Source organism: Pyxicephalus adspersus, chromosome 2 (assembly GCF_032062135.1).
Source record: "Pyxicephalus adspersus chromosome 2, UCB_Pads_2.0, whole genome shotgun sequence".
In the NCBI taxonomy this organism is placed as follows: Eukaryota; Metazoa; Chordata; class Amphibia; order Anura; family Pyxicephalidae; genus Pyxicephalus; species Pyxicephalus adspersus.
Window position 1 is genome coordinate 114,625,764 of NC_092859.1, and position 19,104 is coordinate 114,644,867.

At 37.9% G+C, this 19,104-nt stretch overlaps 1 protein-coding gene across 1 annotated transcript in view; it reads right to left on the reverse strand.

Annotated features, from left to right (window-relative positions):
- Window positions 1–10,518: 10,518 nt before the first annotated feature.
- Window positions 10,519–19,104, reverse strand: part of SND1 (staphylococcal nuclease and tudor domain containing 1) — a 265,369-nt gene continuing 256,783 nt past the window's right edge. Inside the window, 5 exon segments of the mRNA XM_072401947.1 lie at window positions 10,519–11,073; window positions 11,617–11,661; window positions 14,268–14,471; window positions 14,555–14,668; window positions 18,531–18,600. Of these exon segments, the coding sequence (XP_072258048.1) occupies window positions 11,008–11,073; window positions 11,617–11,661; window positions 14,268–14,471; window positions 14,555–14,668; window positions 18,531–18,600 (499 nt within the window). The 3' untranslated portion in view covers window positions 10,519–11,007.

Sequence of the window (19,104 nt, forward strand, 5' to 3'; positions counted from 1 at the left end):
CTTACCAATGCGGTCTCCCTGGCGATAGCTGACCAGAGACCACACACTGCTACTGCTCTCGCTGACCCATGCTCCCTCTCTGGTCCTCCATCCTTTTGCCTAATGTCACCACAATACTTGTCCACAACTTTATGGGTGGCATTCCTAACATGTCATCCAGGTCATGATGCCAGCTAGCAATGCGCTCTCCTGCTGTTTTGACGGCAGGGACTGCTGCTAGTGGGTTGAGTTCACACGTAGCACCACCCTTGGTCAATGTCCTAATGTTTTTGCTGCCTTCTGTACGCTGTCCATCACGCAAAAATCCCATTTGCCTGCTGTCACTTTTCTGGAAAACCACAAGGTCTTTTGGAACTTGTGTATTTTTCTCTTGTTGCCATTGTTCTCCTACACATACCTAGCAAATTTGGTGGTTCTAACATGTATAGGGGCTTTGCTAATAATGTTTAAAGTCGGCCTATTGACTTTATTGGAATTTGCGAAATCGGTTCGCTGACATTTCGTGGACCCATCGGAAGTTTGAGGAAATTTTAGCAAGACTGTCAGAGACCTTCTCGCTCATCCCTAGTCAGGACAACACTCTCTACTGATCATAAAATAGACATCTACATACAGTACATCTGGTTTTGGGCTGTCCCTGGAGAACTGATTAAAAAGGTTTACTAAATAAAGTCACTAATATTGGATATTTGTAAAACACTTTATTAGCAACATTCACAGAGATAAACATTTACTAAACAAACAAAAAATACGTATATATATATATATATATAAACATTTATGTAAATATACGACCGAAAATTGGTGTTTCATAAAGAATGGACCAAAACAGCTTTAAATAGACTGGGACATAAAATTGTTTTAAGGTGTGAACATATTTTATTGATACTTGCAACTCCATAACACAAAAACCTAGTCAGAATCAGAGCTAGTAACCTGGTACTATATCAGAATACTTTCCAGGGATTACCAGTAGTAAATCATCCCAATCTCCCTTGACAGTGTCTTCACCAAGGCCAGCCATGCTTCTTGCTTTGTTTTGTTTATTTGTATTGTTTGAAACAATTTGATTTTGCTGTTGTTAGTTCTTCCTCTTTTCTGATTGTAAAGTCCTGTACTTTTTTTCCTTCCCAGTGTAAACAAGGATCTGACCTGTTGGTAAGGCATTAATGATGTTGCTTTTTAGATATGGATCAATCATTAAATTGGTCCAAACACTGACCCTAATGTGACACATTCTGTTCAGTTTTGTTAGATCAGAAAAACATATTAAGCAAAATATTTGCCAATTAGATCTAGATTCCAGAAACCAGGTTTATGCTGTAGCCTGGCAGGTGTTCCATTAAACACATGTATCACAGGGTGTTTGCCCCATCCAGTCCTTATAAATAAGAGAGACAAGCTCTGGGCGCTATTTCAGTGTGTTTGTTCTGTTATATAGGACTAATAAAAAGACAACTATTTTTTTTAAGGCAGCAGTACTAAAGTTTTCACTGCACTGAGGACTGTAAATTGTGTTGAGACTGGGTGGGTAAGAGGGGAGATCTGTAGGGATTTGGGAGTTGTAGTTTCCTGCAAGCAGGCTCAGTCTAGACAGTTCTTGATTATTTAATCTATTAGTCACATCATCACATTGCAGTGCTCAGGTGCTGAGAAGGCATTGCACATTTTTTCTGCAGTCTTTCTAGCGGAACCTGTGTTGGGACTAGCATCTGATATTAATTACAGACTTCACACTCAGGTGTGGGCATTGCAGCTGAATTTACATTCATTTTCATTGTTTGCACATCTGTGAACAGGAAATTTTATTCCAGATTTGATGAAGTTTTAAAACACAATTTCAGTCACTGTGGCTCATCTAAGCCCCTAAAAAGTACAACTGTTTGTGTACACTTTGTTCCTGTGACACACTGTGTGTACATTTATTAAAGTGGAAATTGACACCAGATTTGAAAATGTTAGGTCACCATTGATCACCTCCCTTCCAATTCATATACATACCGGTATGCATAGGTTGTAGTACTAACAGTGTGCACATCTGTGAATGGGGAATAGGATTCCAGATCTGGGTGATGTGTTTGAAAAAGCAATTCCTGTCACTGTTCATTTCACCTTTGAAAATGTCAATATATCTGTACATGCATATTTAGTTCCAGTGATTGTACATTTGTGAGTGGATGATGTGTTTTAAAAAACAATTTAGGTCACCTGGTTCCAGTAACAGTGTCTGCATTTGTAAACAAGGGAATCTGAATCCAGATTTGGGTGACATGAAAAAAAAACATTTTGGTCACTATTGCAACTTCCACCAGGAATTAGGAATTTAAATACATATGAGATATCACCATGTTTAACTCCACAAATACAAAAACAAAATAAAGTACACCTGATATTTTCTTTTGCTGTTGATGACAAAAAACAAGCAGAGAAAGAGGATGATAACATCCCATGCACTGATCTCTTAATCTTACTTTTTGTAGAAAAGTAGGAGGATGTCCATGGGCGGAAGAGTCAGTGTGAGTAGTCAGTCCTCACCAGGCCATTTCAAAAGAAAGGGACCAGTAGCTGGCAGAAACAAGAGGGGCCTCCTCCTGGGACTTATTTTGAGATTGGGATCCTGGTCAGGAGAAGGACATGCATGTGCAGGGTTATTTTCAGAAACTAGGTGAATCTAGGGGTGGGTTGGGCAGTAGGCCATGGGAAGGTACACCTATAATTGTGGCAGCATGAAAAGTTTTACAAGATTCACTCTGCTCAGGTACCTGTACTACCACTCCATTCCCCTCCTACATGTCCACTTCTTCAACATATTTCTTTTCCATGGACCCTCTCTCTTCATTGTCATACACAACATTGTTTGAATCTTCAAAGTCCCACAGAACATACTGCACTGTCCAAGGGAAAAAAAAAAGGTGCCATGCTGTGCCTAAACTACAAAGCTGGGTGACCACAGCCACACAGGACACAAGGTGTAAAGGACTCTACAGGCACAAGCAGATAAGTGGCTTATCCTGTATAATCTCCAACCAAGTAAAGTTGTGAGTGATAGTGAACCCAAGCTCTTTGAAACGTTTCACCTCAAACACATGATGAATGTACCTTTCCTACCCGATGAACTTGGTAGTTTGATCATTCCTAACAAACTAGTTAAGCATACAGCCACTGGCATGAATCACATGAAAAACAGGAATGTTTTCTCCTATTTTGGATAGACAATACCCAGTCTTAGTTTTTGGATGTGAGGTGTCAACACAAATTATTATAAAACAGGCTGAATTGTATCATTCCTTACATTGTTATTCAAACTTTATTATGTTGCAGACTATGGCAACAGCAGAAAGCTGTCATAGGCTAGGCATGATACATTCTTTAAAGCTTGTGTACTTCACTCAGAAGGAGTGGCTACAAATGCAAGATGTCTGTCTCATTTTACCTCATATTGAAAAAGCAACAAAAATTGTCAGTTGTGATCATCAGTTACACAATTCCTATTGTCTGCATGCTGAATAATATGCTCTTAAGGCTGGAAGCTGGAGTCATAGGCGATGGAAGGTCATCTATTTTCCCCAATCAATGCCATCTGCACAGTCCCCAACAATGCAGGGGGAGTGGCTTTTGAGCATGTTGTTTCAAGTCTGAGCCACAGAAATGCTTTCTTGTTGCTTTACTTACAAAACACAAACACATAGGTTGAATAAAACACAGGTTACACAGGAGAACAATTCTCAACAAATTTTTTGTTGACTTCAATTTTCAAGCTTATTCACACTGAAATAGGTATGCTGATTCTGAAAGTGCAGTTAGTTTTCTTCTATCACGTCAGGTTTTTTCTCTACCGCTTATATTAATGTGATTACCGTAGCATGGATTTGTATAGGCTATTCATTTACACCCAAGACAGTGTGGTCAGAGGTTGTGCACTGCTCTTTGTAGTGAAGCAAAATTTGTTTTTCTACTATACACACGTATTTCCTTTCCTTCAGATCATGTCTGGCTCTGCTGTTTCTCGTTGTAAGTGCCTAAACAACCCTGATCCATTTTGTTATATCGGTGGCAGTTTTACCCGTCCCAGTCAAAGGGCGAACATTAGCACATTGGTAGAGCAAGCCTATTTGGCATATTTCAAAGTTAAACTTTGTGATCAAGATAAATCTTGGGCCCCTCATAAAGTGTGCAAACAGGTGTTGAGGGTTTACAGATGTGGACAAAGGGAACACGTGTTAAGATGCCATTTGGTATGCCTATGGCTTGGCGAGAGCGAGTTCATTTAGGTGACTGTTACTTTTGTATAGAGTAAACTTCCGAATTTAACAAGTAAAATAAATGTAACAGAGTATCCTAGTCAACCATCGGCTATACGTCCAGTGGCTCATTCAGATGAAATCCCAGCGCCGGTTTTCGTTACACTACCCTCTCTTGAATAACATGATTATGGTGATGAACTAGGTGACAACAATGATGAAGAGTTTGAAATTAATGAGGATTCTTTTGGTAAGGGATTTGATCAGCATGACTTGAGTGATTTGGCATGTAATTTGGATTGAAGAAGGCTTCAGAACTCCTAGCATCAAAACTGCGTAAGAAAAACTTACTTGAAAAAGGAACTAAGGTATCGTACTTTCGAACCAAAAAAAATGCATTTCTGCAGTACTTTAGAACTGACAGTGGCTTTGTGTATTGCCATAACATACCTGGTTTATTGGAGGAATTGGGAATTCCAATCTATAACTCATCTGAATGGTGACTATTCATCGATAGCTCAAAGCAGAGCCTTAAGTGTGTCCTCCTTCACAATGGCAATATATTTGGGTCAGTCCCATTTGGCCATTCAGTTTCTCTTTGTGAAGAATATAATATGCAGACATAAAAAGAGTCACTGAGTTGCTGCAATATCACCAACACAATTGGGTCATCTGTGTTACCCTTAAAATGGTTTGATGGTCCACAGATTCGGCAGCTCATAAAAGATGAACATTTTATCAGGACAATGCAAGAAGTCGAAAACAATGCTTGGTTATTATTATTATTATTAAACAGGATTTATATAGCGCCAACATATTACACAGCGCTGTACATTAAATAGGGATTGCAAATGACAGACTAATACAGACAGTGATACAGGAGGAGAGGACCCTGCCCCGAAGAGGTTACAATCTGGTTATCATTCAAAGCAATTGTCAATGACTTTCTTGGAAACACACAAGAAAATAATTACACAGAAATTGTCCAGAAACTCTTGGAGTGCCACCAAATACAGACAAACAGGATACAGAAGTAATATCACCATGGACAGGGAAAATGGTAGAGGTTGCATGTTTTTTTTTCCAGGATGCTGCAGCAGGGTCTATACAGTTAGAACCTACAATGTTTGGTCAGGATGGTTAACACAGAAGTCAGCTCCAGCCTGTTGAATATCTGCACCCTCAGATGTGAAGTTCCAACTGAACCCAACTACCGGGCTTTAAAAATAGACACATAGCTAGAACTTGTGGAAAACATGCTAGAGGTTCTATCTCCCCTGATTGAAAATCAGAAATGGTATTCAGTGCAGTTGGGATGGTGGAAGTGAATGACAGGCACATCCTCCTGTCTACAGCCCATGTCAACCATCTGACCTTTATAAAAATGAACCAGGCTTGGAACTCTGAACCCCCTCAGATTTTCACTGAATAACTGGAGAATGTTGCCAAGTCTTTGTGTATGATGCAGCACATATACAATGACTTAATTAAGAGAATGTGCTCTGCATTTTACCTAGTGGTGCTGCTGTGTCCATATTTCTCCCACTACAGCACAACCAGATTTTTCAATAACTAGGCTTTGGAAAGAAAACTAAATACTGCCTTTATAATGTCTTTTCAGTTTATACACCAATATTATTTTCTTACAACACGCTTTAAAAGCAAATTTTTAAGGGTATCATTTTTAAAAGTCAAATAGGATTATTGACACCTCCTGCATTTTGTCAGCCAGTCCAGCTGTGTAACATAATGCAATTCTCAGTTTAGTCATTGTGACAGCCCTAGCAGCAGCAGAGGAAGAGGAATAGGGCACAAAACATGAATCTTTAAAATCTTTGTTGAGAAAGCATTGCAAAACTGACCATAACATACAATTGCAAAGGACACACACATGATATTAGGGCTAATATGTAAGAGCAATTTTATTATGATGCTTCTATTCCATTATTTACTTTCTGACAATCACTTACATTTTCAACAGACTGAAAGTCAATATGCTGAAAACACAGGAAAAAGATATTAAACCTGTCATGATTAAAAAAGGGGAGTGGACACTGATGAAAGTTTGTATTTTTAATTAGTTTTATAAGTAACTGAATCAGTCTTTACTTTAGCTTTCTGAATACTTCAGAACAGCCACACACAGACTGGTAGAGGGAGGTTATAGGACAGGGGTGACTTCATTACTGGGCTGCGGCTTCAAAATGTCCAAAAAATAGGCAATGGATGAAATCCTGACCAAACCGTACTACTTGGGGCCTATTTCACACATGCTAAAGTTTTTGTAAGGTTGTCTGGAAAGCAACACGTAGAACAAGAATTTACATCAGCTAACTTTAAACATCTTGATTTTTGTATTAGTGTATTTTTCCCAAATTGTCCTAACTGGGCATTACCCAATGGCACTTCTTCCTGGGTGATCCCTTTCAAGTGCTCCGGTAGATCTCCACCACTCCAGGGTTTTCTACTCCTGGTCATACTAAAAAAAAAATCTAATTTTCTTGGATACAAAGCTGATTTTTTGGCCTCAGTAGTTTCTTCCAGTCACAGACCTGAAACAAGAATGCAGATAACTCTGAACATCTGAGCTGCATTTGCATTATGGGTCAATGATTTAAAGTTTTAAAGCCAGACTGGATTGCAATACCAGCCAGTAAAGCTGTATATGTTTAAACCATGTTGGTAGTTATAGTTAATCTCTCAAAAGAAGATAAAGACACGTTGGGCTTATTGGGCACGCTTCCTGGTGCATCTTTGGATCTCCTCACATCAATCCCTGGTCATCCACAACATCTAAAATAAAATGATTGTTTAAACCAGACCATTGTCTTCCATTGCTTCCGACACTTGTGCTTTCCAAACATTGGTCAAGAATCAGCAAGACTGCAATGCACTGTTCTGACATTTGTCTCCAGCTTTTCTGACCAGCAATTCTGCAATTTGCGCTAAAGAAGTTCTTTGATGGAATTATCAGAGTAGCTCTTCATTTACTCCTACATACACACATCAATAGTTGTTGGACATTCATTACTTTGCACACCACTTGCCCTTCCTTGGACTACTTTTCATAGGTACTAACATACTGAAAAGATGTAGAAAAAGGAAACAGACTTTTTATAAGGAAACTGTAAAACCTGGTGGACGTGTTCAAGATTTCCTTTGGAAATAAGACATTGCTATGTAAAACTTTGTAAACACACAAGATAATTGTCACTTAAGAGACATTTGTGATTGTTTACCATTTACACTGATGTAATTTAGTGATCCTACAATGACCAAGGACACCACTGTAATGTTCTATGGGGTAGAATGCAGTGGGGTGAACTTAACAGCACTGTGTGTACAATTAATCTATTGTTGCTGTAAATGATCACAAAAAAAACTGTTTCCACACAAAAGCAGCAAAGTGGCTTAGTATTAACAATTGAGTGAATAAATAATTGAATGGACATAACATTTATAAACGGAAGCAAAGACCAATGTGAATGGTTTATTTTGGAATTTCACAGGTTTCAATAACTCTAAACATGGAAAAAAACTGCGGAGATCTGAAACCCATTATTCTAAATAAAATAAAATACAAAAATAAATCATCCAGTCAGCAGTACATGGATGCTGAAGTCTGTCACAGTGAACAGTTTATTTGCTGCTTGCATTAGGAGTGGAACCCAATGCAAATTTTTAAAATCAATATTCATTGTAAAGTACTGCAAAACATACTTATCTTGCACAAAGTTTAGTTTATTCTTAAAGAATCAGAATTAGTTGGTGGAATTAGCCCTAAGTTTTTTTTTTTTAATGTTTATTTTTTTTAAATGTATCTCTCTGCGGTTGCTGCTTTTGCTTTCTACCCCCAAGACTATGGTAAATGTTCAGGAGCATGTATGGATATAAAATAGACAGAAAAACAGTCATAAAAGATTAAAAGTGAACTGTAACAGATTATAAGCATTGTGGGTAGAGTATTTAAAAATGTAAGATTTATTAATCTGCCAAGCAAATGTTTCTAAATACTATTGCAACCTAAATAAGAAGATTAATTTAGCCCAGAGAATACCATGTTGTTAAAATAGAGCAATATTGTCATTTACTACTTGGAAAGGCGTCAAAATCAGTTGAAAGTTGATCTCTAAGCATCATTACATCAAGTTACTTGTTTGTGGAGGGGGGAAATTACATAATCTATCAAATCAGCCTCTTTCAGAACATCAGGAGATCCCAGGTGTGCAGTGAAAAGAACCTAACACAGCCAATAAAGATGTTACATGCTTAGCATTGAAGTTCCTGGCAACACACATCTCTAGAGCCTATAATGCAAAAGAACACCTTTACTTAACCATTTCGCTGAAATGCAACATTTAAAGAAAAAAACATGGATAAACTTAACATTTGCCCACGCAATATTTATTTTTGGAAATAAAGACATGCAAGCTTATGTTTGATGCAGTCTTGACCTGCCGCAGACCCAACCAGGCATTCTTTTGTCTAGACAAGCAAATCTCTTAAAAAGAAGCTCTAAGAAATCATTTACACATACGTGCTTGCTTCAGCACATGTGACTGGATATGTGTTCATATTGTATGTTAAATTAGGGTGGGAAAATACCATTATCTCCCGCTTGGGCCATTTTTGGTGATATGGCATGAGATTAGAATTGCTAAAGTTTCTAGCAGGCTTCCATCCTGTCCCTAACAGCCAAGAAAACTATCTTACATAAGTGGATACATGCATAACCTCCCACATTGGGCCTTTTTCTGGACAAGGAGTCACAGGTAGAGGTTTCTTTGAGGCCTGGGAATTGTATATTGCTATTCTACCTGAGCCTCTTCAGAAACAGATTGCCTCCACTTCTGGCCAAACCTCATGGTATATTTATTGGCTAACGACACTCAGATTTACATTAAAGCCCTGCTATTCATTGTTTGTTCCTTCACCATACCGAATCAGTGTAACTGAAAAAATTCCACCTTTTCCAGTGACGGGTCCTAGGTTCCAATAGCAGCCAGGACACTATCAGCAAGGAGTTTGCATAGGTTTTCCTTACGGATGTTTGTGTGCATGTGTAAAATTCCTTTTGGATTTTGGTACAGCTGAAGCATGGTTGGGTTTAGTCTGTTTTCTGTACACCACTCATTTACCAGTAAACATGAACGGCTCAGTACTGGTACCCAGACAGGCCATCATTATTATCTTATTCTTGAAAATGTCTTGATCTAGGTCCACCAGCATTTAATGTTCATCTTTCATTGGAAAAACCTGGGTGCTGCCAATGCAGGCTTCATTCTCAAAACTGATATGTCACGCTTATGCACAATAAGTATGTATATTAAAAATTCAGAAATCCTGATCTGCATACGGTTTCTGGAATTCAGAAATAGTGACTCAAAGTGCAGAAGCCAGGGGGTCAGTATTATAAGACTGTGAAGCCTAAATTGCAGCATTCATATTCAAGATTCCCTAAAATGCGTTATTTTAAACCAGTAATATATAAAAAACTTACAGTTAGGTCCATAAATATTTGGTCAGGGACAACTTTTTTCTAATTTTGGTTCTGTACATTACCACAATTATTTTAAATGAAACAACTCAGATGCAGCTGAACTGCAGACTTCCAGCTTTAATTCAGTGGGTTTAACAAAAAGATTGCATAAAAATGTGAGGAACTACGGCTTTTTTGTTTTTCACAATCACTTCATTTCAGGGGCTCAAAAGTAATTGGACAATTGACTCAAAGGCTATTTCATTGCCTGGTGTGGGCAATTCCTTTGTTACATCATTATCATGCAGGCAGATATAAGGCCTGGAGTTGATTTGGGGGGGGGGGGGGTGCTTGTATGTGAAAGATTTTGACAACATGCGTTCAAAGGAACTCTCCATGCAGGGAGGCGTTTCATAATACAGATGGACAATGACCCAAAACATACAGCCAAAGCAATCAAGGAGTTTGTTAAAGCAAAGAAGTGGAATATTCTTGATTTGCCAAGTCATGAATTAAAGCTGAAAGTCTGCAGTTCATTTAAAATTGTTGTGGGAATGTACTGAACCAAAATTACAAAAAAGTTGTCTCTGTCCAAATATTTATGGACCTAACTATCAGGTTGTTGTGATGTGATATGAACTTACTTGTACTGGGTCAACAACTCAAATGTTTGTATCCACTAGTAGTTTTTATCAATATTTGTTGCTTGATAAAGCCACATTGGAATTAAATGGGTAAGGTTCTATTAACCAAAGCACTCACATCATCATACACACTATACAATAATAATGCTCAGAATTTATAACGATGTACTTTATTGAGCCATTAAATACACAAGACGAAACATATGACCCTGGACACTGGATAAAGGAGGAGAAAATACTATTGGTAAAGGACAGATAAAACTTCGACAATAAACCGTTAGGATATGATTTCAGGACACGGGACTGAATTACATGAAAGTACAAAACTAAATATCAGCCCACGTATATGTATTTTTCTTAATAAAAAAAACAAAAAAGAAAAAAAACCAAAAGAAAAAAAAAAAAAACACGTAAAAATTAGCAGTTGGTGTACAAACTTAGTTGAAGGAAATTGTATGATGCAAATGTTTGTCTAGGTTTAACCCTGTACGCCCCCTCCAGTGTATATGGTGCTGTTGAACTGGAAACCCTACTCTTAGATTAGATGGATGATATGGGATGAAGTTCAAGATGGAGAGCATCTGAAATCTGGATGGCAGCAAGGAACAGGGTGGGCTTCTGTCATCTTTGGAATGGCATACTTCTAGCGGCTGTATCCAAATTCATCCGCATCATCAGCTCGGAAATCACCATAGCGCCACAGGTTTAGCTTAATGAAGGAAAAAGAAATATCAATGAGGTGTTTATGATTAGGATTTTGTTCCTGACAAATCTTCCTAGATTTACAGTAAAAGGATTTCTGTGCTGTGGTATGTTTAAATTTAAAACATCCCAACCTTAGAAGAGAAACACTTCTGGGGCAAGAGCAATTTACTCTTGGAAGGCTTGGAAGTGATATATACCAAATGTTGGCCTAAAGTGCTAACCTAAAGCACTGGGCCTATGGCCAAACTGTTCAATCTTTTGGCAATATACCTGGAAATATAAATGAAAATAACACTACCAAAAGGCTTTTGGTATTTTTGAGTGACAGGCCTGAGTTAGCAGATGCCCCCCTCCCCAGGACATTTCCAAGCAAGTTCTGAAGTCATTTTAATTACACTTTATATTGGAACTACCGGGCCTGCTGTTCGTTTTCATATGAATAGGTTTAACAATATTTGTAGCACTGCAAGTACATCTAACAATACTGTGTAACAATAAAAACAAAAACATTCTCCTGAAGTAACTACTACATTGTGTATGTACTTACCCGGGCAGCTTTTGCAGATTCCTGAGCATTCAAAAACTCTGCAATCTGTTGCGACAAAAAAAAGTATATATTAAAGCTTATTGTGTTATACAAAGAGAAGACTAAATTTAAGAAAAGAAAACTAAAAATGTCCTAATTACAACAGTAGTACTAAGGCTTTGTCTCTCTTTGTGCATCACATACGCTAAGTACAACTCTTAGTGGAGCTTAACAACAAACTGCTGTGATTCCAAAAATCTGAACATCTATTGAGGAGAGGTTATCGTGTCAGGCAAAGAGCTTGCAAGGCTCAGTGAGACGTAGAAGCCAACACATCCCTTGATTGCAGAGCTGTAACGAAGCCCAACAAAGCTACTGATTACACAAGCTTGTAGAGAAGATAGTTTGCATCTGCCAACAAAGAAAGGAGGAAGATCTGAAAAGCCAAGCATATTAACCTGTTTTCTATAACCAAAATAGGCAGAGAATAGGAAGAGAAGAGGTAGCTTTGCTAAAGCAGTTTACCTAAAACACTTTTAGACAAGAGCAAAGAGGTGAAATCATGCTGCACAATTATAATCAAAGAGCTGAAATTAAGTTAGCCACAATTTTCTGTGTTGCCTTTTTAATAAAATGATAAAGTATAATTCTTCTGGTCAAACAGGATGTATCCTTCCAGTGATGCTGGGTCAACAAATATGCAAATTTCAGTTACAATAAAGAGAACAAGTTGTCTGCTTAATCATGACACACTTCATCATGTCCACAAGATTGGAAGGGACAGCATCCAGTTCTTGGATACTTTGAATTTTCAGTGTATTGATTTGCATTAGCTGGGCACTGGGGCTTATAGTAGTCAATAGCTTCAGCTGAATATCAATTAAAATTACTCCTGTAAATAAGTCTGTTAATGAGTTATTGAGTTGTGCAGGGGGGTGGTTGTGGCAGCCACAGTTTATCAGCATGAGTTTTTCTGTTCTGATGCGATATATTTTCTATTGAATTACAGGTACACCAACATCTGACACTGTAAATGCATCACTAGTATGCTCTCACAGAGATTATTTGCACTTCAAAAGCACATTATGGCATAAATATACAGTAATCGAAACATTAACACCTGTTAGGTCAGTCTCTGATCAGGTCTTTGAATAATTGTGGCATCAACTCCACAAGACCACTGAGGGTGTTCTGTGGATTCTGATGCCAAGGAATTAAGATTAGAGTCTTCAAATGGAACTACGTCCATTGACCTAATTTCTTTCTATAGTGCATCTTGTTTCACTAGCATTGCTAGTAGTTGCTGTTTTTTTTGTATCTTTAGTAGTTAGGCAGTGAGCTTGCCTTTGGTTTTCTGGGCTGATGGTCTACAGCATCAAGCCTTTTTCCTCCCCCATCTGTCCACGGCCATCTTGTAGTATTATGATTCATGGCCATCTCCATTACAGGCTACATACGCTGGGGGATGATGTGTGGTACAGTCTAAGCTCTACTTACGGGCACCAGAATGATCCCTGAATACAAATGACCCACGGTTTTATCCACAGGTCAGGGCATCAGTTTTTGCTTTTTAATGCTGAAGGTACTGGGCTTTTGGACAAATTATAGCCTAATTTTATTGGTATACTAGAATTTAGCTTTAAATCAAGCTTCTACCCATGAGCTGTAAAAATCAGAGCGCATCACTGAGATACATGTTGAAACATATCCAAACCCAAACATATATCTTTCCTTACACATGGTGCAAATGGTAATTCTTTGTTTAACTTGGTGATCCTACCAGGTATATTTTCTATCTTACACTGACAACACTCACTGTACTGAATATATGGAAGAGCAGAGTGACCTCTCTAGCCTCCTGATTCACATATCACATACACCTTCTCTCATTTCCATTACAAAGAGGGGATCTTTTTTAGATCATAGAATTTAGTTGAAAAAAATTTATGATGCTGTTAGAAATTTCAGGTCGGTGTATAGGAGGCTACAAGAAAAGTTTTTTTTAAACCTGTACTTGAAAACAAAAATGAAAACTAATGCAGCCAATCCCATCTATGAACTGGTAAAATGCTATATATTACAATTTAGTTCTTCTGTGTATATACACTTTAAAACTGAATAGTAAAACAAAACCTGCCAGACTGGACCTTTCTATAGTCTAACACATGTACATGGTATCAGGAAAACTATAAATTAATATTTACTAAAACTGTGCCTAATGTGTTATCTCAAATGTGGTGATTATCAGGAGCCTCTAAGCAGTGCATTAAAAAATGGTACACTGTCTACAGAACTGGGCTTCCTGCCAATCACTGTACGATTTACACTGCGTCAGTACTTCAGCTACAATAAATCTTTATTAAAAATCATTTACCTGTGTCATTGTGCTTGTGATTGATAGGGGCAGAAAATTCATCAATATACAACATATATAATAAAGTCAAAAGATGTCTGCTGTACTTTAAAAGATGTTAAAAACTAACTTAAAAATTTGCAAGAAAGAAAAACAGGATTACTCTCTGACAATTTTTAATATATTTCTAAAAGTTTCAAATTCAGGTATTGCTTTAGTAATAGCAGAATATGGTAAAATAAAATTATCTACTAATGAAACAATGCCACCAAGTATTAGGTGGATCACACGGTTATCCAGTAATATGAAATATGCTTACCAGTTTCTGAAACTGTTTTTCTTTGCGCACCTCCACCATAACCAGGCCTTCCTTCACCAACCCTAGGCCCACATCTTCCTTGGAGTCAGCAAACTGCAGGGTAACATGTGGACAACTGGCTCCGGAATACTCCACATTCAAGAGACACTGAGTGTTCTGAATGTCACGGACCACATTATCCACCACATCCGCACGGGCATCTTCCTGCATGTGCCAAGCAAGAGTCATCAAATTAGCATTTATAATGAAGGTCTTATTAACCTTATGAGATTCAATTTTTTACTCACGTCTTGCGGCACTTGAATGAAGGCAAAGCTATACTCAATTGCCTGTGCAGGGAGGGTACGAACATTGAAGGATGCAGGCAGAGGACCTAGGCGAGTGGAAGATAGAACTTCTCTCTGAAATTATATGAAAAGAAAAAGGTGTATAAATTTGGGTTTAATTTGGTCTACGACTGCAGAAAACATGGCTCTGTAAGCAGCATTAGATCGGACTGAGCTTACATCAATATGTAATCTTCATATCAGTACATTTAAGCACACAGAAGAGCCCTACAAGAATGTATATTCACACAGAGTTTATGACGAATGGATTAATGTTGGCAATCAGAGACTGAGGGCTGTTGCCAGCAGCTGGGAGATGAAACATGTCAAGAACAAAAATACATGTTCGCTGTGGGGAAGGCTGGGGGCTGGAGCAGGATCTGTGCTGCAAGTTTATAGCAGCCTTGCTGATCTGCCTGCGGCCAGCGCCTGTCCACGCTAAGTGGGGGAATGAATCTCTCTATTTACTAGAGTAAATCAGAGCAAAATTAAAACCATGACAGAAAGCAACATAGTCACTGTAAGATATAAAACTAGGCTACACAGAAAAAGTAAACATGTGTGACCAGGATAAACAAACTTAAATGTGTGAAACTAAAGCAAAGTGCAAAGTATTTACTGCAGGTTTATGGCCTAGCAGGCCAAGCACTATACTGCCCACATAACTCCAACCTTCCTTTTAATTCTTTACAGTTCTACTGGCTCCTCACCTGTATTTTTACTCTGACTTAATTGCATACTTTGTGCTTCTTAAATTGTACATTTGGAGTTGGAGAAGTCAGATACAACTTCATTCCCTAGTTGGGGAACATCAGAATCATCCAGCAATTTACTACCTAGTGAATGTGTGCCCAGTTTGTCCCTTTTTTTAAATTTCAGTTCTTTGAATCACTAAAACTCAGTATTACATGTGGACATTACCTAGGGCAGCCTGCATGCAAATGCAGCCTACATAGGAACATCCATGTTCAGACTTCCATTCACCCTTCAAGGCATTTTATTGCTTGCATAACTCCTCTCAACAATTTTTGTATACATCAAAATAGACTACTTCCATCAAGCCTGCCCCCAAGGAATCTACAATGTAAATGCCCCTTACAGAGTCAAACCCACACAAAGCTAATTATTGTACCAGCATACTAATGGAGTTTGAAACCTAGAAATATCAAGTCATTTTAAGGAGCATTTTTCCCTTTTAAGTGACTTTTCTGTGCATAACAATCTCTTTATTTTTTGGTTTAGTGTTATCAAGGCTAAGAATTTTCTGTACTAGATTTATAATTATCTTTTTTGTTCTTTAGCCACAGCAAGGCCAAAGTGTGAATAGTGCTAGAATGGGGAAAGAGAAGTGTTGGACCAAAGGACCAGGTGGGCTGTACTCAAGGAATAGCAGCAGGTCATAAAAGAACAACTTGTACAAAAAGGTACAGTTGTCCTTTAGTCCATTCCCTGCCACAGGTGCAAGACTTACAGCAGAACAGAACTACTTGCTGTCCCACCCCAGTAAACCATACATCGGCTGCATTTACACTGCTTGCAAACTGGTAACCACATCAGCGAATATACACCTAAATTAATCTGGTGTCTGATGCTGGAACTTTTTTAAATGAATGTAATGACTAACAAGCTGCTGAACACATAAAAAGTCAGTGGCTGCAGCTTAGCGTATGTGATCTGACAGCTAAATGGCTGATGATTGCAAAGACTAGATTGAAGCAATGTTGTTACCTGTGCCCGATACACTGGTGTCAGCAGATCCCTCTGCAGGCTTTCCCCTCATCAATACATTCTTATGTTCTCTTGGCCTACTGGTACAAGGTGCTGCTCTCCACCAATCTTTTTATGCCAATCACTACAAGCCCACTGCTAACTGACATGCAATGCAATCCCTTAAGGAGTATGTCTTCCTCCTCAGGCTTCTAGACTCTCCCCTCCCTGGTAATCAACTCCGTTTCCTGCGGACCCCCCTGCTCTCTTTTCTCTCTGACAACTCATACTGTATGAATGGGGTTTGTAGTAAACAATGCTATTTATACATCTGTAAGACAGGTGAAGTGAGGTCAGTGGTGACAAGCCACTAAACTCACTTCACAGCTTACAAAGATGAATGTATTTTTCAAACACAAATCTATTTATACATGTTAAAAATAGGACAAACTTAATATATTAAAAAAATATTTTAAATCATTTCCATGTCAGAACATTAAACTTTTTTTTGCACACATTTAAATGCACATTTTTGCAAACATGCTAAAATGTATACATATTCAGAAAGCAGAGAACTTGTAGAGCAGGGGTGTCAAACTCTGTAGCTGGCTCGTCGCTGCATTGAAATAGCCCCCCTACTACTATTCCTGGCATCATTAATGCTATAGACCAGCGGCCTCTCTGCCTATGCGTGGCCCCGCATTGGACTGCTTTATAGACCCAGGGAATTGTAGTAGTGGTGCTATTTCAGTGAAATAGCAGTGCTTTTTGAGTTTGACACCCCTGCTGTAGAGTAAAAATTGGCAGCGTCACAAGTGGAATAATTGTGTTTTTAATAATTATCATTTATTTTTATTAAAAATTGAATGCTTGATTTAGAAAACAGGAGGCTGGCAAAGACCACCAAAGCTTTTTTTTTTCAATGTAGAGCAACAATGTAATTGTAATGTAACACAGTACTTCCAGATATGGGGGAACATGTGCCGGTAGATTGGCTTAGTGCTAATACAATGTAGTGTTATGGAGTCCCACATTCAAATACAGGTAAGTGGTCAATGAATAGTGTTATGCAAAAGCAAAGAAGGGCATTGATAAACACCAAGAAATTCTATATCTTATTTAATAATGGTACAAAACATTAGGACGTTTCTCATGTCTCCATCACACCTTGAATTTTTTCTTTTAAATACATAAGGTATATAACTGTCAGCTTATAGAAAAGCAGCTTGAAAGATGAGCACTCACAAATTATCTGTTAGATGTTTCTCTGCTACATTAAATACATAAAATGAAATAGCATACATAATTGTAAGGCTCACAAGCTGCTTTGGCTTGTGTTGGTAAAGTTCATATTTCTCAATGCTGGTAATTGTTTTGTTTGTTTGCTAACATTTCGGATTTGCTCTAATAGGAGGCACAGCCCCACTTCACACTGCGGCAGAGAAAAGAAAAGATTCAATCTAAGGGAATATATTAAATTGAGCGTTTTTTATGAGTCCTAAGGGATCATGCAGGAAATTTATGTAATATATATTATACAGAGACCTGAGATGTTTAGATCTCCTTCCAAGCTTGGAAAAGCATGAGAGAATAGTCTGCTACCTAATCCTTTCGGCAGATTAATGCTTTTGAATACAATATTAACAGCTATTCAGGTGAGTTCACCAGCAGTTAATGCTGGGTCATGAACTAATACATAAAAACGGTTCTAATATGTCAATGTTTACAACTGTCACTGGAAAGATATGCATTATCACATCATCTGATTAAAGGTTTACTAAAGTGGTAATATGTTTAAAGGATCAGTAATATTTTATAATAAACCCTAGAAGAAACTGCTTAAATCGTGCTGAAACAAAGGTTAAAAGGGATACAGAGTATATTAACATTTTTATTGTGTCATTCCATAAAAAAACAGGGGCCCAATTACCTTCTACCTATACATGTACTGACTGAAGCATTGTCTGTCCATCCTTAAGCTGCGTACACACGGCAAATTTTTCTCGCCCGATAATCGGTATCGGCCAATTATCGGGCGAAAATCTGCCGTGTGTACAGTAGTGTGTGTGTGTTAGTGTGTGTGTGTTAGTGTGTGTGTGTTAGTGTGTGTGTGTTAGTGTGTGTGTGTTAGTGTGTGTGTGTGTGTTAGTTGATGCATATTGAAGAGCATTCAATTAAAAAATCTCTAAATGAATACATGTAGTAGTTATATAGGATATGTGATACTCACGTTTCCATAATCGATGTAAAAGACATGAACTTTAGAGGATGAATCCACCTTTTCCACTCGGGCTCTGTACCTATAGTAATAGTAAACAAATTTGATCACATATTTTTTTCTAAATTCTGTCCAATCAAAATTCTACCCAATTTTGAAGGGACATGAACACCCTTGTTACATTTCACAACTGTAAATTTTTACCTGTGAACATTATAAAATAGTTTCTAAATCTAAATGTTTCAATTTTAAATGTCTGAAGTTTAGAAATCATTTGTGTATTGACAATGTGCTAAGCCAACTCCAAGGATTCAAGAAAAGGTCTTTCAGTCCAAAGCTGATCATGTAACAAAGGAATCAATAGGAAAGTTGAGAATCTGGTGTCTGATGTTCAAGGTTTTCAAAAAGACACCAGCTGCAGCTTTTTTCTGTTGATATATGGGCACATATTTAAAGTCAATGGGGATGCCCCAACATCATCAGTATAATAATATTTGTAAATTATTATTAAACAGGATTAATATAGCGCCAACATGTTATGCAGCACTGTACATTAAATAGGGGTTGCAAATGACAGACAGATACA